The sequence below is a fragment of the Semicossyphus pulcher genome, unplaced genomic scaffold (genome assembly GCF_022749685.1).
Source record: "Semicossyphus pulcher isolate SPU_LCO1_2020_fin unplaced genomic scaffold, fSemPul1.0.p SCAF_12, whole genome shotgun sequence".
NCBI classification, from domain to species: Eukaryota; Metazoa; Chordata; class Actinopteri; order Labriformes; family Labridae; genus Semicossyphus; species Semicossyphus pulcher.
Window position 1 is genome coordinate 19,116,366 of NW_027211626.1, and position 12,405 is coordinate 19,128,770.

At 42.8% G+C, this 12,405-nt stretch overlaps 1 protein-coding gene across 1 annotated transcript in view; it reads right to left on the bottom strand.

The window, feature by feature from the left end:
• The window catches only part of itsn1 (intersectin 1 (SH3 domain protein)), a 53,050-nt gene that overhangs the window by 15,903 nt on the left and 24,742 nt on the right, over window positions 1-12,405 (bottom strand). Inside the window, exons 18-30 of the mRNA XM_069659208.1 lie at window positions 9,286-9,422; window positions 8,882-9,165; window positions 8,261-8,421; window positions 5,688-5,932; window positions 5,350-5,524; window positions 5,163-5,249; window positions 4,892-5,040; window positions 4,606-4,685; window positions 4,347-4,519; window positions 4,196-4,241; window positions 3,834-3,955; window positions 3,375-3,498; window positions 2,404-2,598 (exon numbers count right to left, since the gene is read on the bottom strand). Coding sequence (XP_069515309.1) covers window positions 2,404-2,598; window positions 3,375-3,498; window positions 3,834-3,955; window positions 4,196-4,241; window positions 4,347-4,519; window positions 4,606-4,685; window positions 4,892-5,040; window positions 5,163-5,249; window positions 5,350-5,524; window positions 5,688-5,932; window positions 8,261-8,421; window positions 8,882-9,165; window positions 9,286-9,422 — 1,978 coding nt within the window. The remainder of the gene's footprint in view (window positions 1-2,403; window positions 2,599-3,374; window positions 3,499-3,833; window positions 3,956-4,195; window positions 4,242-4,346; window positions 4,520-4,605; window positions 4,686-4,891; window positions 5,041-5,162; window positions 5,250-5,349; window positions 5,525-5,687; window positions 5,933-8,260; window positions 8,422-8,881; window positions 9,166-9,285; window positions 9,423-12,405) is intronic.

The following is a 12,405-nucleotide window of genomic DNA, read 5'->3' on the forward strand; positions in this document are numbered from 1 at the left end:
GAGCCGGGTTAAAAAAATAAAACTTTAATAAAAACAGGAAGGAGCGGGGATGAGCTGAGCTACTGATTCTAATGACAGGATCTCCCATAAAGCCACAAAATGACCCACTATCCACTTCACCACGCTACGATAGGGCTGTGTACGTGTGTATGTTAATGTATGTGTTTGTGTGTGTGTGTGTTTCACTGTGATCCAGGTAAAACATGTTCATCAGTCCAATCTGGGAGAAAGGAGCTCAATAGTCTTGTCTCCTCTTTTGCTCTCCTCAATCTCCTCCTGTCTTCCTTTCCTTCTTATCTAAACACCTTTTCCGACTGATAAACAGGAGAAGAAGAAAAAGAAGGAGGAGAAGAAGAGGAGAAAGGAGAGAGGAGAGGAGTCCTGACTATTGATCTCCCTCCTGTTGAACAGTGCTGTTTGGAGAGTCAGAGCCATACATAGACAGAGTTCTCGCCACCACTGGGCGTTAAAACGTTACAGTCTGTCTGTCTGTCTGTCTCTCTCTCTCTCTCTCTCTCTCTGGCTTCTATTGGTGGAGAGTCGCCATTTCCGGGTCATGTGACCTCTTGCTGCTGTCCCATTGGTTGAGTGGCCTAGTGGGTCTCTTTGAGGGCTTTGAGGAGAGGGGGGTTCTGGGTAATGATATGATCCTAGAGAGAGGACGACAACAACAACATCAACAAAAACAACTAAACAAAACAACAACAACAACAACCAATCGGGTGCTAGGTGGGTGGAGCGTGCAGCAAGACAGAGAGTGTGGAGGTGTGGTCTAACCTGGCATAGAAATAGAGGATGTAGAGCGAGCAACACGGCTGACAGCAGGTGGTGTGATTGAGCTTGGAGCTGCAGACAGTCATCGTGTTTGCTAACTAAACCAAATTGTATATATGTGGTCATCATTTAGACTATAAATACCATTAGAATACTTTATATTTTGGCATATTTGTGTTGCAATTTCTTTTCCTATTGGTCTGTTTGTAAGCAAATGCCTTTTTACTGCATTGAGCTAATATAAGCTGCTACAGTTCTAGTCCATTTTAAATATATTTATTTTTATTTTCAACTTTTTATCTACGTATGAAATAAAGTCTGCAGCTCTTAACTTCACCAGTCACTGTGCTAACTTGCTGTATTTGATAAAAATATGCTAAAAAAAAGTTGTATGTATAAAATGGCGCTAATTTTAATATTATTGCTTCTATCGATTACAGAGAACACCAGCTTTGACTGACAGGCTTTATCCAGGGGAGAATTGCTCCTCTGTACAATTAAGTATCAGAATAATACGTTTTAAGATAATATATTGATTCTCAAAACTATGGAATTGATACTGATTAATAGTTTTTATGCAAGGATTTTTATTTGTTTTATACATGCTCGTATAGCAGCCTTTTTACGTGCATTACCCAGGCTACTGAACTTTAAAAACATGTCACGTTGTGTTCACTAAGAGTTTCACTTAGGACAAATATATAATACCTTATAATTGAAATGATCGGTTGATTATGGACAGTAATGTGCCCCATTGCCAAATGAGGAAACCACATACAGTTTTTATGGTTGCAAAAAGTCTCCAGAATGTCTTCGATGTTTCCCTTTATTTGTCACTGATTAACTTTTAACACCTTAAAACGTAAATGGTTTGTTGCGACCTGGACGATACGGCTGACATTAAAGTTTTGTTTTTTTCCTGTGGATAATTTTCGTCTTCAAAAAAATATAAACTCTTTATACATGTGAAACAAGAAGTATAATTAATTTCATTAAAGAATGACCTGGTCGGGTCCTAACATCATCACCCATTTCCAACCCATTTTCCACAATAATATTAATATTTGCCAAACTTATCAACCTTGTTTGTCTGCATTAGAATTTTAATATTAATTTATATTAGTCACATTTTGGCTGAGTTGTGGTATTAGTTAAAACAGTCCATGTTTATTATTGGTGTGTCATCGCTCAGCTCTACAAACTCTAAGTCTATGGTGGATCATGCTGAAGGGAAACATGCAGGAAGAGGAGGAAACACTTTTACACTAATGCGAGCAAATACACACACACAAGCATGCACATACACACCATACAGACACACACAAACACCACCCAGAGGTGTTGCATGACTGGGAGGTTATCAAAGAGGCCCAAAGGAGTGTCAAGGTGAAAGGTCAAAGGTCAAAACCAATCCAGGGTCAAACACTGAGAGAGGGACAGCATCTCCACACCTGGCTCTGGGGTGTGTGTGTGTGTATGTGTGTAGTGAGAGATCGTTTTCACTGTGTCTGTGAGTGTTACGTTACTTTCTCTTTGCATTGACAGGATGTTAATTTGTTAATTTGAGTAGATTGTGTGCGTGTTCTGTGTTTCACGTGAGATCATGTATGAGTGTTTGCGAGTACTCACACTGCGTGCTCGGGTCTGTATCTGTGGTGAGTTTGACGTAGTTGCTAGGAAACAGACCCTCCCTCCCGTTGAGCTCTCCTTTCCACCAATCACAGTCGTCCTTGTTGAGCACCGTGATCACCTGACCCTTCAGGAAGGCCAGCTCGTCGTCGTTCTGGGCCACGTAGTCGTACATGCCGATCACCTGACACACGGCTTCAGGGCCAGAGACACACATGATGGACAGGTCGTCACATTTTCAGTGTAAAGGTTTCTGTTGGCTTCTTCCTCATTCATTCATTTAAAGATTCTATCATTTAAAATACATGGTAAAGAACAAGTATGAAACAATTAGGGGATGTAGACTGTGAGTGTCTGAGCAAAAGAGTATTTTGCAAAAACATTAAATGGGCAGTCGCTACATGGAAACAGTGGTAGTAGCTCAACACAAAAATGTTTCACAATAAAAGCCTTGTTAAGAAATGAAAGGATTCTATCCACTTTAACACTTGAGGGCTTTTAATTTGAAACAGATGTAGGAATTGATGAGTTTTTATTAACAGAAAAATGCTGTAACAAAAGTGAATCAGAAAACAAGAAGACTTCAATGTGAACAAATGCACTTATCAAACAGAGAGAACTAGGAGTTAAGTCCTGTCTCTCATATAAGCCTCCTACAAAAGAGGAGAAATAAACTGAAAATAAGTTAAAGCACTCATCACTGTTTTATAGCTCCTTTCACATAAAATGTCCATCGTGGAAGTAGCCACAGGACATTAAACTCATTGTACATGTATTACAAGTTGGTGCTGTACCATAGTGACTTGCTACGAGCTGCTCTAACACATGGAATTGATGGTCTGGATGGATTTGTTCATGTACACAAAGGATGAGTGAGCCAAGACGGCAAACAGTACGTTTACACGGGACAAAAAGAAATGAACTCAAACTCTAATACATTTGTGAGAGCACCTGTGTGAGTGTGAGCGTACCTGTGCTGGCAGGAGCCAGTTTAGGAGGGGTGGGCTCCGTGGGCGTTGTTTTGCTGGTGCTGGGGCTGAGAAGCTTCACATAGTTTGCTGGAAACCAGCCTATCTGGCGCTTTTTCCCCCGGGCCTGAACCAATCAGAACGTATCATGTTGTTAGTCAAAGAGTGGACATGTTCTCACGTGATGCAAAAATCCTCTCAACTCAAATAATTTACTTTATATTCCCAAAAGTAAATATGACATGCAATATAAAGGTCAATATTGCTACATAATCAAATCCCAACATATATAACTATCAGATATTTATAAAGTCAAGGCAAAAAAGCCCTTAACTAATATTTTTAATATCAAGTAAATGTCCTTCTGCAAAGTCATTATTATTATTCTTATCATACATTCTTGTTTTGCAAGGTTAACTTGAAGAACACTTTTTGCATATACTGGTGTTTGTGCTGGCGTACCTGGAGCTCTCCCTCCCACCAGCCCCCTGGGTTCTTTTTTCTAATGAGGATGAGCTGTCCTGGAGCCAACGTCAGCTGCTCTGCTCCTGTAGCACTATAGGGGGCGATCACCTGAGCGATCTCTGATGGAGGGACAGACAGGAAGAAGAAGAATAAGAGGAAGAAGCTGTGGTTAGTGAGTTCTTCTGCTCCTGGAATCTGTAGTTTTTTTTTAGATCATTCAGTTTGAGTTTTAGTCAAACAACTATTGCCTTTTAATTTGACAGAATCAAGACTGTATCACTTGTAAAAAATGCTAAAAACTACATAGAATACTTCAGCTGTTGTAATAAAGCAGCCTTATAGAGTAACTGAAATCTCACCTGGTTTCTTTCCCAGGCTGCCGGTCTTCCCTGCTGGTCCCAGAGCCTACAAACAGAGACAAACTTTAAATAAACAATCATTATAAAAATTTCTCTTATTGTGTAAACACATCAAAGACACACCCACGGTTTTTCTCCATCCTCATCTCACCTCTGAGGCCGAGTCTCGTGGTTTCACATAATTGGAAGGGAAGACTCCCATCTTTCCCCCGACCATGCCCGTCCACCAATCCCCTTCTTTCCTGGTCACCATGACGACATCTCCTTGCTGGAAACTGAGGTCCCCCTGTTCGCTGCTCTCGTAGGTGTACATAGCTAAGTACTCTGCGAAGATGCATGTGGACGGACTCAATGATAATGATCATTCGACTTCTTATAAGAATGTGTATTTACATGTTTGCGAATGTTACCTTCTCCAGAATCAGAGGGTTTCGTTGGGGAAGGGGAGGGGCGTTTTCCATTGGGTGGGCTGTCTGATGCTCCAGACTCACTACAAGAGACAAGGAAGGAAAAAAACCTTAAACTGGAGATAAAATACATTTGTGCAATTTTCAAACATTAATTTAGTAATAAAAGTAGTATTATCTTGTTTTTAAGTTTTGTCAGTAAACTTTGGGTGATAGTATTTCCCATTGGACAGACCCAACCACTAAAAACTCAAGACTAACATACCCAATTATTAATGACGTAACATACCTAGTGTTTTTGCTGCGTGCTGCGATAGCAACAGGGGCCGTCATGGTGGCGGAGATGAGCTTAACGTAACTTTTGGGGAACCAGCCTCTCTGTCCGGTCTGCAGCTCCCCTAACCACCACATGTCCTGCTGCTCCAATACGGTTATTATCTGCATGACAAATAAAAATTATGCTCTAAGTTTTATTCAGTTAAACAAAAATATAATTTGACTGACGCAGATAAAAGTTTAAATATTATGATGTACATCTATCTGGGAGAATGCTCATGTACCTCGTTTTTGTTGAAGTTGAGGTGGTTGTCCTTCTTCGCCCTCCAAGGATACAAAGCCTGAGCCTGAAGACCCTCCACCTTCTCCCCCTGACAGACAGAGAATAAAGGTCATTATCACCATTTAATTCAGATGTTAATCCACCTTTGCTCCTGTTAAATACGGATAACATTTTCTTTGTGTTCCTACCTGTCCGAGCACAGGAGAGGGAGAGGAGCCTGTCGTCATTGTAGCAGGTGTGAAGGCGGAGCGTTGTCGTAGCTGTGCTGAGGGAACGCTGAGCGAGGGGTTCTGACTGGCTGAAGAGGTCGGCCATGCGTCCCATCCCTCGCTGTCCGACTGACTGGCTGTGTTGGAGGGCCAACTGGAAATATACGCATCGAGATGACACATACTTTACAAACAGAAATGTGGTAGAAAACTATGTGTTTAAAAATGGAGAAAATAGTTTAATTGGAACAGCAACAACATCATGAATGAATCGTGTTAGTTCTGGTTCTGTTACTATGGACACAAGCAGGACTTACGTGGTGCTAAAATCGGCCCAGTTGCTGTTGGCGGAGGATGTGGAGGAGGAAGTGTGTCCGGGCGCTGGGGGAGGTGTGGACATTGGCTGCTGAGCTGAGGGGGGTGTGACTGAAGCGGTTGCACGAAGGCTGACCGGCGCTTCGCTGTCGGGAATGCGTTCCGCGTAATTGGCTGGAAACCAACCAGTTCGCCCCCTGAGCTCTCCTCCCAGCCAACCGGGTTCCCCTGTTTGAGATTCATCCACCTATGAGAGCAGAGGGGCGGGGTTAAGATAAAGTCAATGTGTGTTTGTGGTCAGAGTCATGGCAGAACAGAGCAGTGGTGTAAACATCAGCAGCAGCAGCAGCAGCTGTTCAGAGTTGAAATCCAGGAGGTAGAATTAACAAATTAGTAGATGATTAATGTCGTGGTCTGGTTCTAGTGGGTGTCTTGTTTCTATCATGCCAACAAGGCTCAGTTTAAATAACAAGCTGTCTAACTCAATAATTCAACTTCTATAAATAACTTGATGATTAACCTGCTGCTGTACACTCCTCTATTAAATGAAAGAACATGAATTTTTATTTCTTTTAGCCCACAAAGTTGTCCATTATGTCCTTTTGTTATAAAATGTAGCAAGGGCACAGTCAATGTGTTAAAGGCCAACTGAGAGTGGCGAGTGACCGGGTCCTGGGATGTAATGTATTTAAAAACAGCCAGCTGAGCTGTCTTATCTAACTGATGTAAGAGTTTATTGAGGGAGAAAATAATGGTAACAAAAATATGTTTAATATTTTCCGCAAAGCAGCCTGAGGCTACGTCCACACTTATACATCTTCATTTTAAAGTAGGGCTGAACGATATTGGAAAAAAACATACATTGCGATATCTTTTTGTTCTGCAATATTAAAAATACAGGAAATTATAGCAGATAAACGCAGTGTGTTTTCATGTTTATATAAACAATTAACAATCACACTTTTTATTATTTGGGACTTAACTCGATTTACTTATAGTAAAACAAAACCCCTCCTACTTGTATCACTCTTGATTCACACTCTGACACCTGCATGAAAGAGAGTTCAGGTGGAGCAACACGTTCTTTAGAAAACAAATACTAACAGACTTGTGGGCTGCAGTTGTGTTATTAACATGGTATGTCATCAACCATCCTTGATGATGGTCAAATGTATGTTAAATCAGCGTGATCAGCCCTGTGACAGTCAATTAAACCAAAAATCATGTCTCCTGCCTTCTGTGGGCACACACAACCTCAGGCTGTGTGTGCTGCAGGTGTGACCACTAAAATTAAATCGCATGTCCGCTCCGTGAACGGTCTGTTTATGTAGTTCCAGCGTTAACCAGCACAGGGACGAGGTGACGCTGTTAGCGGGGATACTGTCACTTATTTAAGCTACCTCGCAACGGAGCTGCTGACGTCACAGATTATGTCGGCGGGATGATCGAGGCTCAGTTACGCGGGGTGGATTATAAGTGAGAGTAACAGCAGCACCTCGTTCTGGTGCTGCTTAACGCTGTGCTTACACAAACGGATAGTTCAAGGAAGGGATGTGCCGCGAGTGTTTACTTTTAGCGGCCACACCTGCAGCACACACACAGCGTGAGGTTGTGTCCTATTTTAAACTGGCCTTTTAAAATAATAAAAAATACAACAACCTTAGTCCTTACATTTTAGCACTGTTCATGAATAATCTCCTCCTCTGATAACACGCCTAAAACGTATATCACCTGTCCATTTACATACACCAGACATGTGTGTGTGGTGTAAACAGGAAGAAGATTGTCTACTGTAAAGCTGGGGTCAACAGTGTTTTCATTTTAGAAGGTCAGTAGCAGGTAAACATTGGAGTAGTGAAGACGTTAAGGGGTTTTAAAAGAAAACCTTATAAGTGTGGCTGCAGCCTGAGGTGAATTAGCCTTTATTATTCTGACTGTCACATTGAATAGCGTTACGCACACAGTTTAACTCATCCACAACGTTTCTTTATAACTGTGAAAACAGCACAAGCAAAACAACATGAGCAAGATGTGATTACAACGACTAAGCCAAAGACATTCATCCACAGGTAAATGAATGAACACGGAGATGACATGAGATGAACCAATGACAGCAAGAGCTCAAATGGGTGCTGGCTTGGGATTGGTGGAGGCACAACACTGGGCGGGGGCAAGAACTTACCCATTCCCCCTTCACCTTCAGTTTGCACAGCAGAGGAGAGAGGAAACAGTTAATACACACCGCACACTCACACACGCACAAACACACTTCAGAGGGAGGGAGTCCAAGAGAAACAGACACACATACACACAGATGGCTTTCATACAAACACACACAAAGGGGCAGTCAAATTTTTTCACACACCAGGTCTACAGACATACTTCCACATGTATTTAAGTCCTTGTGTAGTTTATGTGGTCACTGACTGAAGGTGGACTTATTCAGGTAAGTTATCGAACACGCTTTGTACACACACAACCTAATTCTGCAGCATAATCATCCCATGTTTGAATGTTGCAGTAGCAAGGCGGGTTGTATGCAAATGGGTACGAAGTGTGTGTGCATACTACGTACCATGATCACATCTCCGGGAGCGATACTGATCTCATCATGGCTGCGAGCGTCGAATGGATAAACAGCTCTGTAGTAGACCACCTTCACCGGCGGCTGCTGCTGGTCGAAGCTGCTGACCGGTGCCTTCTGGTCAAACAGATTGGGTACTGGAGCCTTATCAACTGTAGATAAACAGAGAACATTATTAATACAGACTAGAGCTTGATGTCCACTTCATGTTAGGGCTTGACACGCCACGCTGTCAGTACAAAAGCAACTAAATGTGGTTTTCCGCTGCAGATTGCACCGCGTGAAAGTAGGTGAGATTAGCTGATGACATGACATGGTTAAAATCTGGGTTGAGTGAGTATACAAAATATGTTTGCTTTTGATGGTAGCTTGGCTATCTAAAAACAGGGGACTGGTAGAGTCACAGTTTTCTGTGTGTTCTAGGTGCAGCATCTTTAAACCGCAACAGAGCTGGAAAAAGTTAGATTTCACACAGGGAGTTGGGCCACGCTGTACCATGCAGTGAAAAAGAGATATGGATGCTGGTGGCATCACACACTTTACCACGACACACTGATCCCTGCTTTGTGCTCTCTTTCCTGCATTCCTAACACTCTTACAACCAAATCCCACCTGATGAGGTCCAGGGGTCGGCCGGCTGGCTGAACAGCTTGTTCAGTTTCTCCTGCATGTCCTTCTTGCCTCTGCCCTCATCCTCGTTCTCTTCTAGTGATCCTGCTCCCTTCCTGCCCTCCTCCTCCTCCTCCAGCCCTCTCCTCTTCCTCTCCTCCTCTTCCTGAGTCACTCTGTTCAGCCAGGCGTGGGGTGCAGAGATGGAGGGGGGGCTAGGAGCTATTGGGGCAGAGTCTGCTGCTTCATCCCTCCAGGCCACGCCCTCCTCTGATGATGACAACCTGCTGGATGATAGTTACAGAGGCACATGAGATCATTTACAAACAAAACTTTTAACAATGGAATACAAAATATATATATATATATATCTATAGCCACAATTCACAAGTACATATATTTTGTACCTGCTCTCCTGCAGCTCAGCAGACTTTCTCTCGACCGGCGTGTGCATGTGAGAGTGTGTGTGTGTCAGTGTGAGTGTGTCTCCCTCGAGGTCCTTCTGCTTCTGCCTCTGCTGCCGGCTGTGGATCTCCCTCAGTTCCTGCAAAGCATCATGGGATACAGGAAGGAACAGCGGTGAGGAGGAAGTGGGATCAGAGGGCTGGTTGCTACGGGTTGCCATCGACATCAAACAACAACAACAACAACAGCAGCAGCAGCAGTAGCAGCGATATGTATTAGTCATGTGATCAAGGCAAGCTCCGCCCCTTCAACTGTGCCGGATAACCGTGTCAACCATGTCGGTTCTTTCCGACGAGCAGCTTGTTGCTTTTGAAGTGAAAAATAGTATCCAATATGTGATCCTCTAATATGTGTCCTGAAGAGCACTGACCAGGTCAGACAGGAAGCATGATCTGTGTGGTTTTTTTTCCACTTCTTGTTTACTCATCAAATGTGTGTCCGAATTTAGGGTCTAAGGATCTAGGGTGTTGTTTGCCGTGCGGGAAAAAAATGTGATTCGTGATGAAGGCTACATAAAAAAAATACATGACCCTAATGATGGTTCTCAAAGAGAGCTACTTTTTATGACTCTGTTCCTTTAAGAGAGCCGTTCAAAGGAACAAAAAACATGTAGATAAAAGTACAGTACTAGTTGGATCAAATTCAAATTCAAACTGATATTATTTCATTTTGCATGTGCAGCACTAAAGACCTAATCTCAACAACCTGCATGGCAAACTAGGTGTCTATAACCTGGCTTTGAAGTGACCTCTGTAGTCTCCAATTAAGTCTTTACTGCATACAAATGTTACTGATGCCTCCTAAACAAAAGACTTGTGGATTTCCTGTTCTAATGTTGGTGTTTATTTATGCTAGCAAAGCAGATTAGAGGCTCATTTCTGCCAACAACTGAACAGATGTGAAACAGGTTGAGTGGGTTTCTGGCAGCCTGTGAATTTTGGCCACAATGATAAAAGAACGGCTCGGATTGTTTGTTATTGTAACACCACGAATGATAACAGCAAATTAGCTAGAAAGTGGCTCATTTAATCGTCTGTTGAGGAGCCAGTTTTACACTTTATCATGAAGCTGTGATTATTTTTGGCTGTTTGAGAAGTCAAAAAGTATACTACAGTAACCTAATTGTCCCACTTGCAGGTTTGCAACTTTAACACTTTGGCTGCAACAAAAAACACTTTGGCTTCACAATAACCAAATATGCAATCGCCTATAGTTTACCTCAATAGGATTAGTAGTAATAGTATGAAAGGACTTTAAGTTTAATGACAAGTTTGTTACTTATTCTTACATGATTCAATGCTAAAGATAATCGTTATTGATCTCCACATATTGCAATGGAGGCGACTCGTAGCATTCTGACTGGGTGTGTTGGTGATATAAAATTATACAGACATAACGTGAGTGACAAGAGATCACACCTGTATGCCCGTTCAGTTTCTCACTGTGTTCCCTCTCTAGTCCGATCTTTCCATCTTTTCATTAGTCACAAGAGTGACTGTGGATTTACGCCAGTGTGACTTTTAAGCTGCATTCAACAGACAGACGTCCAGCCAGTCAGTGAAGTGGCCTTTCATCAGAGTAACACTTTCAAAGCCTGTGAGAACACATCAAATTCATCTCGACTTTTTGGTACCACTAGGACACAAAAGGATATCTCATAATGATGACGACAATAACTGATGGCTAACAAGCATACAAATGGAGGTATGCATCTACAAATAATCCTTGTAAACTCATCTCGGCATGTTAAGCAGAAAAAATGAACCAAGATTGTTGGGAATTTTATGTCAGTCAAAAAAACTTGAATGGGATGGGGACGTCACTGAGAGGGGGCTTTGTCACTACCGGAGGCTGGCAGGGACCAAGCCCAAGATACAGGCTATGACAATAGGGCGGAGCTTGCACAAGGCACAGTATGTTTGTGGGAGGGGTTAGATATGAACAAAAAAGGGGGAGGGGTGGGGAGGAGGGGGAGTCAGGGGATGCAGTGGTGGCAGTTCTGTGTAGTCATGACAACCAGCTGTGCCATTAGAAACACACTCTGTTACTATAACAACACAATGCAGCTGTCGTGTTTCAGCCAAACAACCAACGAGAGGAAACCTCAGAAACGAGCAACCAATCAGAGAGAAGAGATGACGGAGGTGTAAAGACTGCAGCTCTGGAGAGAGAGAGAACTCCAAATTACCTGAAACAGGAAGTGGAGGACATGAGACAACACAGAAGGTCAGGCGTACAGTCCTTCACACACACAGACACACACACACACACACACACACACACACACACACACACACACACACACACACACACACACTCAGCCAAATAAAATAAAGCTTCCACACTTGGACAGCCTGATACGAATCTACTTGTCTGGCTGAAACATCTTCTGGTAGCATACAGGAAGTAGAATTACACAGCAGTATAGAGATTTATTAAAGTAGCCTAGCAGAGCAAAAGCATATAGTCAACTAATCTAGTACATCTGCTAAACTAGCAAGACTGCTAGCATAGCATAACAACTGCGTACAGTGTAACTATGGCAGCATAGTTACCCAGCTGGCTAAGTAGTAAGCTAACACCAGTTTGGCTGACGGAGGAGAAGAAGTGGGGAAGAGAAGAAGGGAAAAAGAGAGTCACAGGGGAAGAAAAAGAAAGAAGGAACAGAAGATTAGAAGTAGATTAAAAAAGGGGGGGGCTAGAGAGAAAGGGGCACAAGAGGGAGGGGAGGAGGGGGAGGCTGGGTTGAAGTGTGGACCTGTATAACGTAGTCTAGCCGAGCCAGACACACCCTGACGGCTGACACACACTCCTGTAGCTGTCCCTGCTCCTGGCACTGAAACACACATATACATACAGTATATACATACACACACAAGTGATCAACCATTCTGTAGACACAGACACACACACTCACAGACAGGTAATGCTTTGCTTACACACCTTTTTCTGATGAAGGTGTTGAACTTATTTGTCAGCAGTAATTTTATCAAGTAATTTAGAGCTCCCTGAAGTTAAGAGATGGCGACACTGGGCGCTCAATGTCCTCTTGGTTGTGGCCT